General features: G+C 46.1%; 1 protein-coding gene across 1 annotated transcript; it reads right to left on the reverse strand.

Moving 5' to 3' along the window:
- Positions 1 to 127: 127 nt before the first annotated feature.
- On the reverse strand, positions 128 to 21,254 carry IMMT (inner membrane mitochondrial protein). Its single transcript, XM_082282069.1, has 14 exons — positions 21,120 to 21,254; positions 16,238 to 16,314; positions 15,651 to 15,840; positions 14,172 to 14,292; positions 10,762 to 10,863; positions 10,156 to 10,292; positions 9,036 to 9,139; positions 7,042 to 7,177; positions 5,887 to 6,016; positions 4,129 to 4,143; positions 2,904 to 3,127; positions 1,935 to 2,066; positions 1,414 to 1,543; positions 128 to 1,073 (listed from the first exon to the last, which is right to left on the reverse strand). The coding sequence occupies exons 1-14, from the start codon at positions 21,162 to 21,164 to the stop codon at positions 466 to 468; spliced, it is 2,151 nt and encodes a 716-aa protein (XP_082138195.1). The 5' UTR covers positions 21,165 to 21,254; the 3' UTR covers positions 128 to 465.
- Between the last annotated feature and the right edge of the window lie 977 nt (positions 21,255 to 22,231).

The raw sequence follows: 22,231 nt of genomic DNA on the forward strand, positions 1-22,231 counted from the left end.
CTCACTTTCTTGCTCCTTGAAAGAAGTAAATCCGAGTTTTAGCTCTTCAGGTCATGGAGAAAGACTGAGCTTGTACTGCCAAGCTGTAGTTGATGTTTAAACAGGACACTTAAACAGCAGGAGCAAGTGGTTGAAGTCTTGTTTTATTCAGCTGACGAAGTGGCAAATGATTAATGGCAGGTTACAAACATTATTTTGGTTGGATCACAAGCCCACTTGGTACGAGGGGGAAACATTAATTTTTACACAAATTGTAGGGAAGCTTCCTGAAGTTGGTTGTCATGACAACTCAAAACCAATAAAAATACAACAGGTGGTGAAATTAAATACAGTGCAAGGAAACAAGACGGTACCCGTGCTTTAACGCTTCCAGCCCCTGCCAACAGCTGTTTGAACCCTCAGGAGATCACGGGCTTTCTCTCTGGCACAGAACAGCTGAACTGCCTCCAAAGCTCCAATCCTAACTCACTGCACTTGAGTTGTCCCCAACCCCACAGCACTGGCGTACGCTGTCAAGATATCCACAATCTGCTTGGTTTCTAGGGTCATCCGTGCTTCCGTGAGCCAGTCGTGTGCCACCCTCCTCGACTCTCCTCGTAACTGGTTGACAAACTTGGCCGCCAGCTCCAGATCTCCATGTTCGATGCAGTAGGAAGCGTAAGACAGTAACTTAAACGTGTCGAGGTCATCGGGGCTGAGCTCAGCCGGCGGCTTCAGCTGCTGAGGGTGGAACAGCAGCAGCGACTGCAGGTAGGACAGGAAGTATTGGTACAGGCTGTTCCTCGTCTCGTCGATCATGGCCACTCGTTTAGCCAGTTTTTGGACTGTGTAGAACCGAGCTCTGAGGGCCTCCTCGCTGTACACGCCCCGCGTCAGGGACTCCTGTGGGAGAGCTGCTGTTAAGGCTTCCGTGAAGGCGTTGTCGGAGCAGCTGGCTTTGATGGCCTTCACCGCGCTCCCCAGGGGCTCCATGGGACTGTCCCCTGTGCCTGATCTCATGCAGTATTTGAGCGCTTCCACGGAAAGCCACAGCTGATGGGCCTTCCTGGCCTCCTCTTCTGCTACTGCGTGACCTGCAAGGGAAGCCAAGAAGGGACTCTCAGTTGGGGCACACGTGGCTTTGAGCACAAGCAGCAACAGCCTTCCCTCTCCACCCTCTGCTTTCCAAAGCAGCTGCCTGCTCAACACATGCTCTAAGGCAAGTCTGTCCCACAATTCAGAGCCAGAACAAGACAACTTCTGGAAGAACCACCTTGCACTCACTCATCTGTGAGTTGCTGGGTGCTCAGCAGTGTGGCAAACCCAGGCCTGTGAGCAGTGTACCTAAGCCTGGGTTTAAACACCCAGGTTTGGGTAAAGGGCCTTTGGGGATCACAATTTTAGTCCTTAACGAAAGAGGAATTCAGTGCTCACTCTCAACTGCTTGCTCAATTCCCTTGAGCCTGGCATAGGCAGTGTTTATATCCAAGGTGAAGTTGTCGAGCTGTTCCTGAGTAAGGCGTCTGAACTGCATCTCCTGTTCACTGAGCTTCTCCGATAGGTTCTGGAACAGAGTGCAATGCGTCTATCAGATCGGGAATAGCTGGTTAATTACATTTACCTTATTTTTAAGACACATTTCTATAAATCTCTTGTCCTTGCTAGGGCCAGTGCATACCGTAAAGACAATGTACCAGTAAGAAACCTTATTGGGGTGAATTTAACAGTTACTGCACTTGTGTCAAAAATTTGTCACCTATAGCAAAAGCTTTTCAGACCAGTGTGACTAAAACCTACACATTGAGGCACTCTGTATCACCTCAAAGTAAGCTTGCTTCCCTCCCCAGCCCCCATTTCAATCCCCTGGAACATGGTTCAAGACTTGTTGCACGAAACGTGTGCTTTACAAGGGCTTAAATATCCCTTTAATTCCCCTGGGGACATTTCTTCCTTACCTGCTCAAATTCCACCTTCAAATCCTGCTCCTGGATCTTCAGGACGTCTCTGAGGTGGTCGGTGTGGGCAGCAGCCTGGCGCCGGAGCTGGGTGCGCATTTCATTCTCCATCACCTCTCGCACCTCTTCCACCTGCACACACACGAGGGGCGTTACTGCACCACTACTGCTCAGCTGCTTGTCACACACTGTCACAGTGTCACATCAGTGATTACTGAGGGCACACGTTAGAGCAGTGGCACTGACAGAGCCTGGCTTTCATCTTAAAGACCTGCTGAGGTCCAGCTTTATAGCTGAGCCTTTCCCTAAAGATGTTAAGGAATAGATTTGTGGTCCACCATGTCAGTAACTGCTGGTTACTCAGTAGGCACTTAGTGCAGCTATCAAAATAGTATCTAAAAAATACAGTAACACATCAAATCACAAACTCGGGTGTTTATAAACCAGCTTCCAAACCAAAGAGACTTTACCTTCTCCCTACATAGCCCTATAATGGCCACACAAGGTCAGATCCAACACCGAAATTCTTCTCTGTGAGGGTGGTGAGGCACTGGCACAGACTGCCCAGAGAAGCTATGGCTGCTCCAGTCCCTTCTCAACATCATGCTGGATGGGGCATGAGCAACCTGGTCTAGTAGAAGGTATCCCTGCCCATGGCAGGAGGTTGGAAGACGGTGATCTTGAAGGTCCCTTCCAACCCAAATCATTTAGGATTTATTTTGACCCAGTAATCCTATCTCCAACAGGAGACAAGTAGCTTTACAAAGTCATTCCCTGTATGAATTTTACCATTCTAACTTTGCAGGAGTTTCCTTACTCAACATCGCACTTTCATGTTTAACCTGGGGGTCACCCACGTGAAGTCTCCCACTACTCAGAACATCCCACTTGTCCCTCTGGGCATTTCCATTAACTCTTCTACCTCCTTTTTGAACCAAAGATTTAACCAGGTGCTTTAGGCCACTTTACCTTCTTATCCTGTTCTAGTTCAATCTCACTTTTGTGACGCTCCAGTGCTTTGGCCACGGCTGCCTCAAATGCTTTTTTGTCTTCAAGTTTCTGCTTCTCCAGGGCGGACTCGATGTGCTGCTGCTCCCTGACGCGCTGCTCCGCCAGCTCCCTGTTCAGCTGGTCGATGCGCCGGTGGGCGTGCGCGATCAGGGAGTTCAGGTCGTCTGTGGACAACTGCCCAGCTAAAGGCAACACAGGGCATGAGGGAGGGAATGGAAAACAGAAACTGCTGCACTGCTCACCTGCCTCCCACTCGAGCGCTCTGGGGCTCCCAGGGGTTGTTGACCACTGAGCTTGTTCTAGGGAAAGCTTCCGAGCACTTCAAGCCCTTGACCTGTGCTAATGCCCACCCGAGACCACTTTCTGAACTGTATTTTCATTCCAGGAGAGAAATTATCTTAGTTTCTTCCAAATTATTCGCAGCTACAGTTCACACTTCCATATCCATGTCACACTCAGAGACTGTCAACAGCTCTGTCACTTCTTGGTTTTTACACCACCAAGTATTTCCCCTGTGCCAGCACACAGAGCAGCAGGGAATGTTATTGTAAGGGACAGCCAGAAGTACATTTTCTCTTCAACACTCCTCCAGATCAACTGCTCCTAATCAGATTCCTTACCCCAGATTGTACCGTTCAGGTTTGCCTACTCAGAGGGCAGCACAATTCACAACCACATAGTACGTGGGAGAGGAGGACCCAAGCTACCCCTGCAGCATTGGTGACCTGAGAAGGGCTCTATAGAACGCTGCATCTCATTTTGCTCTGCCTGCCAGCTAAAGCAGCTGCATGGAAAACTGGGACTACTTGGGAAAGCATTCCTGCAGGGTCTAAAGCAAGCAAGATTGCATAGTCCTTCAGTCACCTTGCTGTTGAGTGCTGGAAAAAAGACTGGCACAGGAGGACTTGGAGCAGTGATGCTCGTGTCCAGTGGGAAAGCTGACCAGCAGCACCAAGCTCAGCTGTTGCATGTAACAGTGTTAGAAACAGATCAGTTTGTGGTTTAAGCTAGGTGTGCAGAATGACTGGAAATAATCCCAAGGCACACCTCACACAACTAAAATGTTCTAGGAATGCTACATTTCACCCCATAGAGTATGTAACTTAGAGTCATGCCCCACACAAACAAAGGACAAAGAGAAGAGATTACTTTCACGGGACCAGAACAAGTGACAGTAACTCACCTAAGTCAGCTATCTCTGCAACAGAAAGGAGACAGGTTGGAAAAGTTAATGCACATTCACTACAGGAAGGCAGACATGCAAAAGTAAAATAGAAATCTAAGAGCTTATCTACAGTGACTTAAACGTGAGACCAAGTCCTTAGGAATTCAGGAAGAACAGTATGTGGAGTATAAAAGTCTCTGTATTACAGGCAAGATGTAGCCCAAGACACCCAACCACTAAAACCACCCTTGGAAACCCAGAGATGGACATTTAAGTTCAGCCAAAGCAAGGAACAGAAGTTTGAAGTAGAAAAGTGCAACAGGACACTGGAAATTTTAGTCTGACTTTTCTAGGTTCTTACATACAGAAGCAGTTGGCCAAGAAACAAATTTCGCAGTGGCAGTGAGAGTCAGGGACCCCAACAAATCTGTCCCATGTGCTTCAGAAGGTCACACCAGTAAGAAATGGGGCACATGGAAGCTGCCAGGAGCTTCCCTTTCCTCCCACAGAAGGGCAGTGATCACAAAACCCAAGATGTTCTCCTTTTATCCTGTGCAAGGAAAGGCAGCTCTATCCACAGGGAGCCTAAATAAGTGATTTTTCTTCAAAACTATTAACACCCCAAAAGCAAACTCCACAAACAATTTGTTAATTTCAGATGTTTTCCCCACATATACTGCGTGTGTACTTTGCTGTTTTTTAAATGAAAACTGACCATTCCAAAGGTCTGGTGTATTCATTTAGCCAGGAAAATGATTTTGTGCACTAAGGTCCACATGTCTAAAGCATAAAGTAGCATTAAGAAAGTTTGTTGTAATTCTGCATTGTATTCTTCAAGAAAATATTAAGGCAATACTAACACCACTTTTTTTTTTTTTTTTTTAATGGCAGTTATCACTTCTATAAAAAAAATCTGTAACTCGGACATAAAGCCTTGACATCTGCCTCTGAACACATCAGCTAGAGAAGTCTGAGATCACATAGTACATTATGTTAAACCCTGAGTGGAAGTATCTGGGAAAGCTGGGTTTTTTTAGGCAATTAATTTTTTTGAACTACCACAGGCACTAATTGCTCCATGAGCACACCACACATGGGTTCTGGCAGGAGCTCATCCACAGTAATGGTGAACACATCCCACCTTCTGCAGCTCTGTTTGTCTTTAAAATGAAAGCAGTTAAGGTGAGCGAGGGAACCTGTGGCAAGGAGTGTGCAGGGAGCATTACTGTGGGTGAGCTGACTGTTCAGTGCTTTTGTGCAGCACTGAGTTGTTAAAGCTGCATTACTCTGTTAGTTTAATTCAGAAATAAAATGTACTGGAACAGGCAGGGTATGAGCAATGAAATCTCTCAGTTTCAGAGATGATGTAGAAAAACTCAGGGAGTTCTTTATCACCCTGTAACAATGGTGTTTTATAATACCTCTCATCACAGAGTCAACCAAGCATCTGATCACTTATTAACACAGATCTGATTGAAATCTGGAACGACCTGGCTCCCTTCCTGGAACACCAGGGAGGGGAGAGATGTTCATACAACCATATGATATTTATCACAGAAGAGCTACATTTTGTGACAATTCCCATACAGCACAGGTAGAACTAATCCTCTTCATAACACCTGCTTTAGATTATTTAATTTAGTTGTGAAATAATTTTCACTTCAGACCAACCAAATACTGTGAAAATTTGAAAATTGGGATGCTGGACATTGAGTGGCCAAACACTACAAACCACAGTGCACCAAGCATGAGGTAACCCCGCAGTGGGAGACTTACTCATCCCCTTCCAGCCAGGCTTGACATCGGGGGTGATGCTGTCGAGCTCCCGCTGGAACTCCTCTCTGGCTCTAGCCACCAGCTCATGGTACTGAGCCACGATCTTGGCCTCAGACTGTGCTGCCTGAACCTGGAACAAACAACAATGAGATTAATTTGTTTTTCAAGGCAAGGATTGAAATTGAAGGCACATATAATTTAAAGCCAAGCCCTGGGATACTGGCACATATCACCCCCCCCAGCCCAATCATAGGAAAATCACTTGGGAGAGAACAAAAACCCACCCTGTGATATTAAACCTATTGTACACAATAATTATGTGCTGGAACTATCACTAATCCATTTTGCCTCACATGCCCACTGTAACTACACAGCCAGTCCGTAGCCTGGACAGGACCAAGAGTATCTTGAATTCAGTTTATATCTTAAACCATCTCCAGCTCCTTTTCTCTGCTCACAGCCATCATACAGGCCTAGTAAGCAATGCCTGCGATCGCTGCCTTCCTCAGTGAGTTCTGATGTTCCCACAATCGGGCTAAATTCACTCCAAACACACTTGATGAATTACTAACTGTCCTGCAAAGGGAGATAAATTTCACCTTTACAATTCCTTCCCAGTCTTCTGAACTGCAAAGTGATTTACCCACCAAGTCATTACCAATGAACATTGAACTCCTCCCTAACCCTGTGGTAAATTCACCTTGGAATCAAGTGGGAAGAATTAGAAGTTGCCAACAGAAAGGACTGGCACCATCAAGCTACCTGGAGACTCTTTCAAGACCAGGTTCAAGTTCTCATGAAGATCTTGCCATGTGTGATTACTGGCAATATCACCAGCTCAAAGACTGAGTACAGCTACAAAAGGATGGATTTACACTTTACAATGCACTGGAAGTGGTCACAGCACCAAGCCTGTCTGAGCTCAAGAAGTGTTTGGACAATGCTCTCAGGCACAGTGTGTTATTCTTGGGGTGTCCTGTACAGGACCAGGAGTTGGACTCAATGATCCTGATGTGTCCCTTCCAATTCAACATATTCTGTGACTCTGTGAAATATTTCACCCCCTGCAAGGGATTTGGGAATGGGGGGGTCTGCACAAGCTGCCAAGGAGTCCCTACTCTAGAGACAATTATAATCAGCCTGAGGAAGCTTTACCTTTTTCACCACATTGTCCAAGTCCACAATCATATGATGGAGATTTTCTTCTGCAGTGACAATGTGAGGTTTGGCTCCTGCCAGCTGAGACTTCTTGGCATTCTCAATTACGCCCTTCATCTTCTCTAACTCCTCTCTGAAAAGAGAAGCAGCTGCTAAATGTAACACATAAAGGGCTTATCACCTCAAAGAAAATTTACTTTTTGCTGTTGGTATTCACAGGAAGAACTACTGGGTAACTCTACTGCTGCTTCCTATCTACCAACTCTAAGATGCTTTGACTAAGGATTATTTTTTTCCCACAGCCTGAAACCTAAAGATGTCAGTGTGGCTATTCCACGTAAAATAAGAATTATTTATACTGCAATTAGTACTCAGGGTTTAGCTGAAGGGAAGATGGAAGTTCACTGAAAGGAGTTAGTATTAGTAAAACTAGGTTAAGAGTTAGACAGCAGACATTTCTAGCACATAACAGCAGCAAGGAAACATTTTTAACAGAGATGGCTTACGCTTGCAGAAGTGTTTTGGACATGGTGACTGGTGGAGATTAATGAGGATGGGAAAAAATTTATAGTGCTCTGTAAAGATAGATTATGGTTTTTTGTAATTAGGAAAGAACTGCTTTCCTTTAACACAATTGGAAATCAAGGAAAAAGTGAGAAAATGTTCCTTTTCCAAATCCATTCAAATCAATGGAGGTTTCCAATGACCTCATTAGAATAAGGAACAAGCTTTAAAATAAGTTGATTAAGAAAATAAATAAAAGCAAAGATATCCAGTAGAGCAATAGAGAATGAAAGCTGGTGCATGTGGGGTTTGCATTAGCTTTGCTTTAACAATGAAACCTCAATAACACCTCCCACTAATTTTAGTCAGCACAGCAACATCGAAGATAAGTGAAGTTTATAATATGATAGCAACCATGCAGCTTCAAGGATGATGCTACCCTCTCAGCCTCAGAAGTAACAAAGGCTTTCCAGATTTGTTTCTACCCTCATTACAAGGGCATCTTGGAGATACTGTTGTCATTCTATTTCTGCTCCTCCAGTGCCTGCAGACCACGCTCGCAGCACATCAACACAGCTCATACAGAGCCCTGGGCATGAGCAGTGCTCCCATTCAGAATTCAAGTTTTTCTTAGACATGTGCCTAGTGAAAATCTAATTTTGAAAAGCAATTAGTGAAAAGCAATTCTGTGGACACAGGGAACTGCCAAAGGATGCTGCAAGGTTTAATGTTTCATTACAACTAAAAGCAGCTGGTGATGTCACTGACTCAATACATAGAGTGCAGTCATGGAGTCATCCTCAAACGGTTTGGGTTGGAAGGGACTTTGAAGACCATCTTGTTCCACCAGAGCCCCATGCAACCTGGCCTGGAACACTTCCATGGATGGGGCAGCCACAGCTTCTCTGGGCAACCTGGTCCAGTGCCTCACCACCCTCACAGGGAAGAATTTCTTCCTAATATCCAATTGAAACCTGCCCTCTGCCAGTTGAAGCCATTCCCCCTTGTTCTGCCCTTGTAAGAAGTCCCTCTCCAGCTCTCTTGTAGCCCCTTTAGGTGCTGGAAGGTGCTTGAAGGTCTCCCCAGAGCCTTCTCTTCTCCAGGCTGAAGTCCTTACAATAGGTTTATTATGAACAAAATTATTCAACAATACTAAAGTGACAGTGGATTTTGTTTTCTTTTAATCTTACTTGAACTTATCAGCACTCTACCTAAGTACTAAGGAGATAAACAAGCTCTTACAAGAACAGAACTGTTTCAGACTCTCTGGTACAGGGAGGACTTTGTGCACAGGCATCCACGGTTTACACACATCAAATTAAAATCCTCATGCTAATGAGTATTAAACTGTTTTTTGATTTGGCACAAACAGATCATTCAATATGAACACAGGCGACTCCAGACTTTCTAGAAACTCATCTAGTGTTTGCCAGCCCTGACATGAGCAATGTAACTTATTACTCCAAGATTTAAATCAAGCAACTCACTTGGCTTTCAGAAGGGCGTCAGCAGCTTCATCCACTGCTCTCCTGCGGTCCTTCAGCGCGTCCTCCAACGTGCGCCACTGGGAGGATTTCTTCTCCCCAGCACCCTGGGAAGCACAGATTCCTCATTAGGGTCATTACAATCACTAAACAAGAGAGTTACCATAGAGTGAAAGCCTACAGAGATTCACGTGTCGCTGAACATTTCCCTCAAACTGAGCACCATTCTTGTGCCTTTCAACAGCACAGCTGGAAGCTTTACAAGTGATGTCTCTCTCCCAATTTTGTTTTGGTTTTGTTTGATTCTTAACGTTTTTTTTCCTGAGCCACAGACCTCTGTCCATGCAGAAGAGCTTACATGAGGATCACTGTGTGGTGCACAACATACTGTGGGGAAATCTCCTCATGTACTGAAGTACTTTACCAATACTTTAAAATTGCTTTTAAACTTAATACTTAAAGTACCGTAATACTTTAAAGTGGGTAATTTTAAATTAAGATTAGTAATTAAGCTTAAAAGCAATCTTTTCAGGCAGTTATTTTACTAACTACTAGATTAACTCTCGAGTACTTGCTTGGTTGCCCACATGTCCCTGCTACTTGATTAACAACTGAATTTTATCTCTGCTCCAGAATTGAATGGGCAGTGGCAGTTCCACACAACTCCAGCATGAGCACACCAAGACCACAGACGTTATCACTTGTACATCCCTTTCCTATTTCCTGACAAGAAACAAACAATCCAGCAAGAGGATGTTGGCAAAGGGAATAAGTTCAGTGGAATTATTGGGGCGGACAGCGTGACCTTAACTAGGTAAAAAAAATCTTGGGAATTAAAATAAAATTAATTAAAATACAGTGAAAAATCTACTAATGTCTTAACTTGAATTTTTTCCTTGCAGAAAGAAAACAGAGGAGTTGGGAAAAAAAAAAAAAACCCAACTAAATTCAAAATCAAAACTATTATTTGGCTACACCACATTTCGCAAGTGGAAAGGTAGGTTAAAACTGTGATAAATGTAAAGGCACTGCAAGAAAAGATTCCAAGTTTATTTTTAACTGAGATTAAAGTTTTGCTGAACACAATGAAAAAGAAAAAATTGTCCCCAGTTGTCCAGTTTACCTCAGAATCATCCATGGCCTCTTTCAGTATTTGGGAATGGGCATTCACTGCTTGCACAGCTGACTCCTGAGCAGTGATAGCCTGAAGGGTTACACGAGCAGTTGTGTTTAGGGCTCCTTCTAGAGTTGCTGCTAGGGCTGGAAAAGAAGTTAAGTCAACTAAACAATAAAGAGCTTTATAACTAGTAAAATGACATGTTACATTCTCTGTGTCTCTTTATATTATTTTCCATGACCTAAAAGAGCTGGTCAGCTTGGGAACTAAACAGCAGGCTACAGAACAAGGTCACCAAAACGCTCTCCTCATTTAGAGCAGGGGTATTAAGGTACAAGTCTGCACTTACAGCAACACACTACCCAGTGGAACACCTTTCCCATGGGTTTGCAGGTATATCCCATGTTCACTTGTTCTAATGGCTCTTAAGAGAAAACAAGTAAATTTTCCTATCTTCCTTGAACCTCGAAGTCCATTCCAACCTCAAAGTTTCCATTGTTCTTCAATTCTCAGTTCCTTCTGAGTGGGTGGAAGAAGCTTCACCACTACTCCCTCTGCCAACTCAGCACAGGGACAACAGCACACACAGGAACAGTGACAGTGTGGACTTACCTGATACCTTCTCTTGCTCCTCTTTGTCTTGCTGGGCAAGCCGGGCTGCAACTTCTTCTGGTGGCCGTTCTTTTATAGCGTAGGAACCTGCCTGTTCTTTACCTATTCAGAAGTAAAAAAAGAGTCAAACTGTTTAAGTGAAGAGTCCAAATTAGTGTGCAGAGGTTATTTGTAGGGAAGTAACTTTAACAAAACTGAATTTTATAGTTGGTATCACTTTGTACATCTGACTTCTGCTCAAAGCCATGCTGAAACTACCTGAAGAATCTTTATATCCATAATTGCAAAGGCCATTCTCATAACTTAAAGACAACTGCATGGACACCTCACATGCATTTGGAGACTTTACATTGTCTAGTTACAAAATTACACAAGATTCAGAAGTAAAAGGCAAAGCAAGAAGTGAGAAACACTTATGGAGCCAAGTTTAAATTTCAAGTGAATGAATCTCTGTTCTTGACTATTTTCAGTTCTCCTCTGGCATACTTACAGAGCCCAACCAAAACAACGAAGGATGAGTGAGAAGGCTATGGTGAATCACAATTAAACTCTATTCCCTTGCCTATGGCCACTTAAATTGCCTTTAAGAGTGAGAATTGACTTAACTAATGCTCTCAAGACCAACAGCAATCTGAACTGAGGGGAGAGCCCAGAGCTCTCAGCCTCAAGCTGCGACAAAACCCATCAGGTCAACTCTGAATAATGCTGATGTTACTCTGCAGCACGTACTTACCCCTGGCATGCTTTCTAAGAAATGTGTTGATACCTAAAGGAATTAATATAATATAATCTCATCTGGAAGAGACCAACATCTAGAGGCTGGTGTCTCTTGTTGAGTTTAACAATAAACACAGTTTCTTCACTTGGCCCTGGGCAGAGATGCTCTTCTGAACAGCAATCATAAAGCCACCAAGAGCAGAGGCAAACTGCAATGTGCAAGTTCAGTTCAGCATAAAGTCAAGTTTTGCTCTTGTGCTCAAACCTATACCTGTCCCAAGCATCAATCTCCGCTTCTCACCGTGTTAAAAATCTATTAACAGATGATGGAAGTTTTCTGCAAAAGGCACAGAAACTCACACCTTCAAACACTGACAAATACCAACACAGAAGCAAGAATGCATGCATGTGAAACTATAGGACTTGGGTGTTCTTTTGAATGATTTTTTTCACCTTCTTCAGTCTGTATCCCCGGAGCTGGCACCGACATGGCTACCCCTGTTGCAGAGATGATCTGTGCTGCAGCCTTGCCTGCTGTTAAACACATTTGCAGAACACACCAGTTAGTACAGCTGGGGCGACGGGCTCCATCTGCCAGAGGAGGACAGGCCAGAGCATCTTCGGCCAGGGGCCTGCTGAGCTGGTGAGGAGGGGCTTAAACCAAAGGTGCTGGGAGAGGGGACCTTGGAAAAGGAAACCTCACTTCACAGAGACATGGTGGGATGGCTCCAGTGACTGGAACGTTGGAATGGAAGGATGAAGGCTCTTCAGGAAGGCCTGGCACAGGAGATGAGGAGTGTGATCACCCTCTCTATCAATGAGCACATGGAGCTCTGCCTGGGGATGGATGAGGAGCCAACCAAGAGTTTATGGGTCAGGATTAAAGGGAGGGCAGGGATAGGTGACATTACAGTGGGGGTCTGCTACAGGCTGCCTGAGTAGGATGACAGAGTAGATGAGGCCCTCCACTGAGGGACCAGCACTGCTGAATAAGGGAAGAGCAAGTGACATCATCTCCCTGGACTTCTGAAAGCATTTGCCACTGTCCTGCATGACATCCTTGTCTCAAAACTGGAGAGACACGGAGCAGATGGATAAACCACTGGCTGGATGGTCACACTTAAGGCGTTGTGGTCAGTGGCTCAATGTCCAAGTGGACACCAGTGACAAGTGTGCTCCTCAAGGTCAGTTTTGGGAACAGGACTGTTTAACATCTTTGTCAGTGACCTGGGCAGTGGGATTGATGCACCCTCAGCAGGTTTGCTGATGACATCCAGCTGAGCTGTGCAGTCCCACACTGCAGGGAAGGGATGTTCATTCACAGGGACCTGGACAGGCTCAAGAGGTGGGACTGTGTGAGCCTCATGAAGTTCAACAAGACCAAATGCAACGTCCTGCACCTGGGTCGGGGTAATCCCAAGCACACAGGCTGGGGGGAGAACAGATCAAGAACAGCTCCCAGGAGAAGGACTTGGGGGTGCTGGCAGAAGAGAAGCTCAAAATGACCCAGTCACGTGCACAGGCAGTCCAGAAACCACCTGTGTCCTGGCTGCATCCCCAGCAGGACAGGCAGCAGGTCAAGGGAGGTGATTCTGCCCCTCTACTCTGCTCTGGTGAGGCCCCACCTGCAGTGCTGCATCCACCTCTGGGCCCCCAACATAAGAACATGGACCTGTTGGATCAAGTCCAGAGGAGGCCATGAAGATGCTCAGAGGGCTGGAGCACCTCTGCTATGGAGTCAGGCTGGGAGAGCTGGGCATGGTCAGCCTGGAGAAGAGAATGCTTCAGGGAGACCTTCTAATACCTTCCAGTACCTACAAGGGGTTACATGAAAGCTGGAGATGGTCTTTTGACAAGGGCATGGAGTGACAGGACAAGGGGGAAGGGCTTCACACTGGCAGAGGGCAGGGTTAGATTAGATGTTAGGAAGAAATTCTTTCCTGTGAGGGTGGTGAGGCACTGGACCAGGTTGCCCAGAGAAGCTGTAGCTGCCCCATCCCTTGAAGTGCTCAAGGCCAGGTTGGATGGGCCTTTTGGGTCTAGTGGAAAGTGTCCTTGCCCCTGGCAGGAGGTTGAAATTAGATGATTTTCAAGCTCCCTTCCAAACCATTCCACGGTAAGTGCTATAATGTACTAAGAGGGATATAAGACTTAATTTTTTCCTCTGTAGAAACATACTAATTGGATATGGATGTTATTATTTCCAGAAGAAGATGATTTCCTGGATAAACAGCAACAAGATATTAGTTACACATACACAGAGCCATTAGCGATAAACATAAAAAGACATGACAACTGCTCCTCTCTAAACGAGTTCCATTTGATCTGGCTTTACAGTAGCCCAGTAATTATCCAAAATTAAGTGTCTTGTGCTTGCAAGAGCCTCAGTCTCCAGCATCTGAAATTCTCTTTCTGCTGAGTCTCATATCTAAACTATGCAGGTTAGTCATTATTTATCTTAGATTCCAAATATCCTACAAAGTAAACAGATTTCCTAAAAAAATGGGCAAAAAAAAAAGCTAAAGCCATTTTAGGCAAGTGTTACGACTTGGAAAGAAAAAAAGATTAATTCTAAGAAATTACAACATTTACCTTCAACCATTCAAAGGACAATTTTAATCTACTCTAACATATATGATACAAGAGATTATTATGTCATTTGCTTCTTTATACATAACATTCTATAAATTTACCTCCTTTTTCCTCTGTAGGGCCAGTAGCTTCTGGTTTGCCTATCTGGGATTTGGGAGCAGGCTGTTTAGACTCTTTCATTACTTCTGCTACAGATGAGATCTTCAGTGGACCTTGATGGATCTTAAAAAGTCAAAAATAAGAAATATCATCAGTTTTTCAAACAGCTTGGATTTCACCAATTCCAGTGTAATGGAAAAGAACTTTTCCATATCCAGGTGTCTGTACCATAAATCAGAGCTTCAAAGTACACATGAAAATAGCAGCAAGGCCATCTAATTTCTTGCCTTGATTTTTAATACAGAATGAATTTTTACAATTTTCACCTCTCCAAAAATGCAAGTAGAGTTGTGGTGGTTTTCGCTATAAAAAAATATTTATTAACTTATGCATAAAAAGCAGATAATTTAATGCCTCAAATATTCTGAACACTTCTGATTGCATTGAATGCAGAAACCCTAAGTTTGGCTTCACTGATTTCCTTTTGACAGCCTTCAGATGCAGGTGGTTGGGGCAGATACCACTCAAACACAGAGTATTGTAACTTTTTATGATATTAATTCCTTAATATCCATTCTGGAAAGTCACAAGGTAAAAATAAAAGCATCTGGGTTAGAGCCATGACTGGGGAGGTGATAACTCTGCTGATAAATCTGGTTTGCAAAATTCCCTAGTACCTGGGAGGCACCAGGAGCTTGGGTGATCACATGAAGTGTAGCTAAAACAAGAAGAGAGAGAATTTTGTTGACTAATATTCCCCCACTCATTAAGAACAGCTTTCTTAAAATCCAATAAAAAGTATTTTGGGTTTCCTGAAGGCCAAAAGGCTTCTGAAAGCTCAGAAAAACCATGGCCAGAGCAGATTTTCAGTATTCTTGATAACTGGGAAGTGTTTCCTTTCACACGCAGGAGCAGAGAAACTTCCAGGTTCAATTTCCAGAGTTGTGCCAAAGGCAGTATCAGATTTTCCCTTCTGCAGGATCGTGCCACTAAGATTTCCAAGGATGATGCTTATACCTACCTCTGTACCATTCAAATCTTTACTCATTCAAGAATGTTTTCAGTCCTCTTTAAAATAAGTTCATTTAGAGTAAGTTTTGTAATCCTACTACACCACTAACTACACTAAGCCTCTAGTAAAGCAGTTAAATTCCAGCCTGTCACTTGCCTCTCTCTCTCTCTCTCTCTCTCCAGTTTATTTCTGAGTATAAGCAGAGCAGCTATTCAGGTGGGATTCTATTAGATTATTTTACTGTAAATAAAAATAAGTTTTACAACCCACAGACTACAATCATATGATAATGGGAAACATACAAGCATCACTTATGCAGCACAAAGTAGCAATTCTTAAACCTTCTCAATTTAAGGAATCTTAATTCTTAGCACACAGCAAAATTAATCAGAATTTGAAACCTAAGGGCAGAAACTCTCTTTAAAAAAACAGAAAAATGAATGTGTGGGGGTGAATGGCAAACACTTACTGGTTTCTTTGGCATTGGTGTGCTGGAAGGTGCAGGGCCAAGTGCCATCTCAAAGAGTTTGTCAGAGTAGGGAATGGCCTTCTCCACGCTCTCCCGGAATTGTCTGTCATAGCTGGCATACAGGATGGTTCCACCTATCCCTCCACCCACAAACAGGAGACCTGCACCAATGACTTTGCCTACAGAAACACTGAGGAGGAAAGAAGAGTGAAAGGGATGTAATTATATGGCAAACATCGAACAGTTTGTGAGTCTTCAGCTTACAGCTGGGGACCACCACTCTGTTCCAGGAGCTGCCAACAACCCCAGCACCTGCTCTAAAGCACCTTCACCCCAGTACAATACCGGTTAGTGACTAACCCAAAGGTATGATGGCAGCCCACAACCTCCCTGATAAATATTGATCATCTTCATTTTCTTCATCTGACTGAACCAAACAAGGAACACACAAACCCATGAGAGTAAGAGTTACTCCACACAAAAACCCCACTGCCAGGAGTCTGCTCTCATGTGAAACCAAGGAGCAGATTCCCTCTTGGTCAATGCACCAGCAGAACCAGTTCCACCCCCCAAAGCCCGCTACGTACCCGGACTCTCCGGAGTGGGTGGCATATCCGCGGTACAGCCGTGACGGACGGAGTGAGGCTCTCACACACCGGCTGTTCTGCAGGGGGAGGAGGCAGGGGTCAGCAGTGAGCACAGTGAAGCAGCTCCCCCCTCAACAGCAGGACTGGGCTGGTTTGCTCCATTGCCATATCTTGAATGTGTCTGTAGGAAAGCTGGGAGCGGCACTAGGACAGCAACACTGGACTCTTTTCCCTAAACACATGGAGAGCTTTCCCATGTGCAGCTCCCAGGGTCAGGCCTTTTTAAGCAGTCATTAGGAACTTTGAAAAATGAGAAGGAACAAACCTCTACCCAGCTTATTTTTGCATTTACTTTGCTGATTTATGTTTCCTACCTCTGGTCTGGGTTAGTTCAGATGTGCTTCAATCTCACGCACTAGAACGGCTCAGTGTGAGCAGGACAGAACACAACAACAGCTGTTTAAATGCTTTAAACTATTTTTAATTCTTAAGATATACGAGCAATTCTCCCTGAGCTTCCAAACCAAGACTTCTTCCTTAAAATAATTAATAACATGTACACTTTGCAGACAGACATCAGATTATAACATAAATTAAATTAGTATATGAAGAATGATATTTTATTATATTCTACTTAACAAAATCCACAGTACTAAGATTTTTATCTTCTCTGAAGGACTGGTTAAGCTACTCTAAGCCTACTGAAGAAAACGCACTGTTGCCCTCAGAGGTTTTTTCCCCACGTGGGAATTACTAACAGGGAAATACAGTACTCATAAGAAATTGAAGTACAAGGCACAAAAAGAACTTTTCCTACAGTTGAGGTATTTTGCCTTACTGGGAATTTTTTCTTTAAAAAAGAAAAAAACTGGGAGATGCTTCACTACAACATAACCCCAGAAGACAAGTTTCTCTATTTCCTTTTGCACATGGCAATAACATGTACAATTTCTGTGGTTTAGGTCCCATCCTTGTCCAACAGCATAGACAGGAAAAGGCAGGAACACTGCATTCTTATTCTTTCCACAAAGGCAGCCAAAACACTTTTAATTAGTAGCAGGAGCACATGTACAGCAAGAGGAAGCGTGCTCCTCTTACCCCTGAGACCTTCAGGAGCCCTCACTGCGCTCCATGGTTGGTTTTCTGGATTGTGATGGATAGAATGGGCAACAAAGTAACAAATATATTCCGCACTGTTTCTGATTATCTGACTTGACTGCCCCAGGAGCACTTACTGAGGCTTCACTGGTCCTTGCAAGGGGAATTTCACTAATAAAAGCCTCGCAAATAATTTTGTTATCAACTTTTGAACATGCTCCTGACTCTCAGTATATCCCAATTACACTGTGAAGCTCAGGAGGAGCAAAATAATCCAGCATTATGCATACAGCTCAGTTCAATAAAATGAGAAGGGAAAAAACCCCTGATTTTCTATTCATTAGTTCAGACCGAATTTCCAGTCCCTTCCAACACTTTAGGATTAGGCTATTTTGCCTGGTGCACTCCTGGAAACAAGCCATCACTTCTGAGCTCCTGGCCAGGCTTTCTGGAGGTTATCCCACCCTGCACCACTGTCACTCCCACATCCTTGCTCGGGCTGGACTTGCCTTCTGGGCCAGCTCACCCCTGTCCCTGCTGGCCAAAACCCCTACTCACACCTAGTGAGGGCAAACAACACCAGACCCATTTAGCTCTACACCTTCAGCAAACACATCAGCTCCTGCCCTTGGAGTCACCAAGGCAGAGGAGAACACCTGCTTCTCTTAGCTCAGCATTTACGCTTTATACAGCAGGAAGGGTTTTTTGGAGGGATTATTGATTTTAGTCCACATGCCCTTTGGACCACATGATCTTTCAAGATCTCTTCCAAGCTGGACTGTTCTAGATTTAGCCAAATCCTCACTTCTATTTATTTTTCATCAAGATGAGAGGAACCAAAACACAGGCCTTCCATCTACGGCATTGGGACTCTCACACATGTAGCAATGGGAGCAATAATTAAACCCAAAACAAGCCCTCACCAACTCCATCTTTCAAGACACTGCAATAAATTTTCACAGCTGGCCAGTGGAACAGCAAATCTGGAAATCTGTAGGTATCCATGTCTTATGAATAGAAGCCCAAGTTCAAATTTCCTCCCTCACATCCAAATACACTAATACCTCCAAAAATCACTGATCTTTTAAAGATCAATTTTTAAAGAAGCATTGTGCTCTTTTGGCCACCATAATAATATTGCTTATATTTGCTGTACCACCATAATTTGGAAACTTGCAGGTAGTTTCTAATCTCCCCTCTGTGTAATTTCCAGGAGTTTGCAAATTTTTAGACCCCTGTTATTTATGTGTAGTAATGCCTCAAAGAATTTGGGAGAAATACATCAGACATGCTTTGCTGTGCCCTGCGAAAGGCAGAAATAAACCAATTTCTGTCATGCAGAAGACAGAAAATTCTTTGGATGAGGCAGCACAGACACAGCAAGGATGCCCACAGCAAGGGCACTGCAGGGCAGCTGTTTCTGTTTCTTTCTCCTCCTCCAGCAATTCTGCATAATATTGGTTTCACTCAACTTCATAAACGCTTATTATTTTACATTCGTTATCGACTATTTAATCACCATGAGAATCACTTTGCAGGGCACATCACACCTTCACTCTGGTTAATATTATGAGCCCCAGTGATTTAAGGACATTTAGGGATATCCATGTGAGCTCGCCCTGGCACAGTGCTCAGGGGAGGTGAAGCACAGCAGAACATCATTAAACAAATAAAATCTGCCTTGCAGGTTTATACTTCATGTGTAACTTTAAATAACCATGGACAGGACACAACATCCTCTGTTCCTTCAGTCCTTGTTCAACCTCTCTTGAGCACCAGGCTCGAGCATCCTGATCCAGAATTTCTGCAATGTAGAATTCATGCACTTAAACACAAAGAGCAAACCAGAAACTTTAGAGAAGTTTTTCTTCATTAAGACAAAGGTCGATACAAGAAGAACATCTGACCACAGAACTCTGATTTCCCACCACTCAAGACTTCTGCCAAATATCACACACTTTTACTAAAAGTCTTGTTTCTTTTTAAAGAAAACTACAAAAATACTTCAAGCAAGAGAAGTAGCACAGGTAGCAGAAAACATTTTTGAAATTGAAATGATGAAGAACCCCTTCTCTCAAAGCCACAACTCCAATTTACTTGCTACAAGTTTAGTGATGTTCCACGCACAGAGCTCACAGTAGGAATGAATTAATAAAGTTTTTCCAGTCTCCACCAGAAGCTCTCTGGTAGAGATAACAAACTTTACAGAGTGTTGTGACATCTCTGTGTTTGCACAGCTCTTAGGGATAAATTCTTCCCTGTGAGGGTGGTGAGGCACTGGCACAGGTTGCCCAGAAAAGCTGTGGGTGTCCCTGGAAGTGTTCAAGTCCAGCTTGGACAGGGCTTGGAGCAACCTGGTCTAGTGTAAGGTGTCCCTGCCCATGGCAGGGGGTTTGGAATGAGATAGTCTTAAGGTCCTTTCCATTCCAAACCACTCTGTGACTCTTCCACTAAATATTTATAGCCCGATGACCAACTTCCAGCTGCAAACCACCACCCTGCCTGTTCCGGAGCTGTACAGTCATTCCAGACACGTTCTGCTAAAGGCCGAACACATGCAAATGGCCTCAAGTGATAAATATCTGCCAAAGTCTGGTTTCCATCTTCTCAACTTCCAGATGAAACTTTCCACAGCCCGGCAAACCCAGAGCCTTTTTTCAGTGGGCATCAGGTGACCCAAGGACTCTCCAGCCTTATAGAGCAGCAGAGGAAATGCAGCTGCTGCAGTGGGAAAGGCTGGAGCTTTAGAGGGGAGAATGTACAGCTTCTCCTTTGCTAAACCATGTGAATGGAGGGTAACGAACACTGGGGTGGAGAGCAGGATAAAAAAGTGATCTAATCAGGTTATATTTTATCAGTTAAGAAGGCAGTTGAAATACAAGCTGGGGCCTTGGCAGGGGAGTCACTCTCAACTATAAAACCCCGTGGCGTCCTAAAGTTGGCCTACTGCTTTAAAAAGGCTCCACAGCACATCATCATCCTTATCTCTGCTGATAAGGAGAGGCAAAGGTCCAGGACACACAGCACGAGTCCCACGGGCACTTCTGCCCCTGGCATCGCGGGCTGTGTCCTCCTCGTGTCCCAGTGTGCGGACAGAACGATCCCCTTGAACATGAGCGCTGATACCACTCGTGTCCCCACACTACACACCGGGACCCGCCGCTTCCAACCCCATCGGCGGCCGGACCCACCGGGTCCAGGCGGGGCTGCTCAGGAGGCCGCGCCGGGGAAGGCAAGGTCACGTCCTTTCCCGCCGGGGAGCGCGCCCGCCACCCGTCCACCCGCCACCCGCGCCGAGCCGGCGGGGTGTGCGCGTCCCCGCCGAGCCGCCACCACCCCCCGGCCGCGCCCGCGGCTCCCGGCGCTGCCCCGGGGTCTGGGCCGGGCGCGGCGGAGCGGGGCAGCGGGCCCGGCGCGGCCACGACGGCCGGGACTACAGCCCCCAGCAAGCAGCGCGGCGCCCCCGCCACCCCGTTAAGGACTACGAGTCCCGGAGCGCCTTGCGGCAGCGCCTCTCTCCGTCCCGCGCTGTTCTGCCGCGATGCACGCTGGGACTGGTAGTACACCTCACCAACCAGCGGCCGCCCCCCGCCTCCGTTGGCAGTCGCGCCCGCCCGTCAAAGGCTGCGTAGCCAATGGCGGCCCGCGCCTGCGGAGTCATTCAGCGCGCGCCGAGCCGCGGTCACGGGGACTCCCCTCTCCCCGCAGGCCGGGCTCGGCCGCACCGGTCGCAGGGCTGGTTACAGCGGGGATGGGTCGCGGGGCTCCCCCGGGGAACGCTCACCTGCTTGGCCGCGGCGAGCCCCGCTCGGCGGCACGCCCGCAGCATGGCTCGGAGCGGCGGCCGGCGCGGCCCGCGGGAAGGCGCCGTGCGCGGGTCCTGCCGGCGCCGCCTCCGCCCCCCCCCGCTCAGCGGGCACTGCGCCTGCGCGGGCGCTCCCGCCCCGCCAGGGGGCGGCCGCGTGTGACGGGTCGCGCATGGCCAATGGGAGGGCGGGGACGGGGCGCGCGGCGCCGGCGGGGCGGGGTGGGGTGGTGCCGGCGCGCGGGGGGCGCGTGCGCGGAGCGGGGCCCGCGCACTCCCGGGGTCGGCCGGAAGGGGTCGGCTGGCACAGTATAGAATAAAATAAAAACCAAAATCACAGAATAGGCCAGGTTGGAGGGGACCACAGCGGCTCGTCTGGTCCAAGCTCCCTGCTCAAGCAGGGTCATCCCAGAGCACATGGCTGCAGAGGATTGCAACCAGACAGTTCTGGAATATCTCCAGTGAGGGAGTGTCCACACCCTCTGTGGGCAGTCTGTTCAGTGCTCGGTCACTCCACCGGGGCTCGGTTCTTCCTCATGTTCAGGTGAAACTTCCTGGGCACCAGTTTTTGCCCGTTCCCTTAATTCCATAGCCCGGCACTACCGAGCAGAGGCCGGTCCCTGCTCCGAGCCCTCCCTTCAGACAGGGACAGACATTGATGAGGTCCCCCCTCAGTTGTCTTTTCCCGAGGCTGAACGGCCCCAGCTCACTCAGCCTTTCCTCAGGAGAGAGATGCTCCAATCCCTCCGTGTGAAGCTAACACAGCACATTTTATAGCATTTATTAACAACTTACAGGTGTAATCTTTCACACCTTCTCTCGCTCAGAGCTCTCAGAAGCCATTTTTATCTCATCCTTCAACCAGTCTGGCCAGATTTATGAAGAGAACAAAAATAGCATACATCCGTAATGTTCACAAACAATGAGTAAAATCCACTTGGTGACTTTTTGCGAGACTTTAGTAACAGGCTTTAAAGTCCCTGGGGCGAAGGGAGGTGTGTGCCTGTAACCCAAAGGTGGCGGGTGCGCGGGAGGACGGAGCGGGACCCGGCCGGTTCCGAGGACGGGACGGACGAGGAGGGCTCCGGGCG

This window comes from Coloeus monedula, assembly GCF_965178545.1.
Source record: "Coloeus monedula genome assembly, chromosome: 5".
In the NCBI taxonomy this organism is placed as follows: domain Eukaryota; kingdom Metazoa; phylum Chordata; class Aves; order Passeriformes; family Corvidae; genus Coloeus; species Coloeus monedula.

What these genes read in the sequence shown, in the direction of transcription:
- IMMT (XM_082282069.1), bottom strand. Translation starts at nt 21,164, where the DNA reads ATGCTGCGGGCGTGCCGCCGAGCGGGGCTCGCCGCGGCCAAGCAG. An exon ending in GGCTCGCCGCGGCCAAGCAG is followed by an intron (nt 16,315 to 21,119) that starts GTGAGCGTTCCC and finishes CTCCCCCTGCAG; the next exon opens with AACAGCCGGTGTGTGAGAGC. An exon ending in TGGACAATGTGGTGAAAAAG is followed by an intron (nt 6,017 to 7,041) that starts GTAAAGCTTCCT and finishes TGTTTGTTCCAG; the next exon opens with GTTCAGGCAGCACAGTCTGA.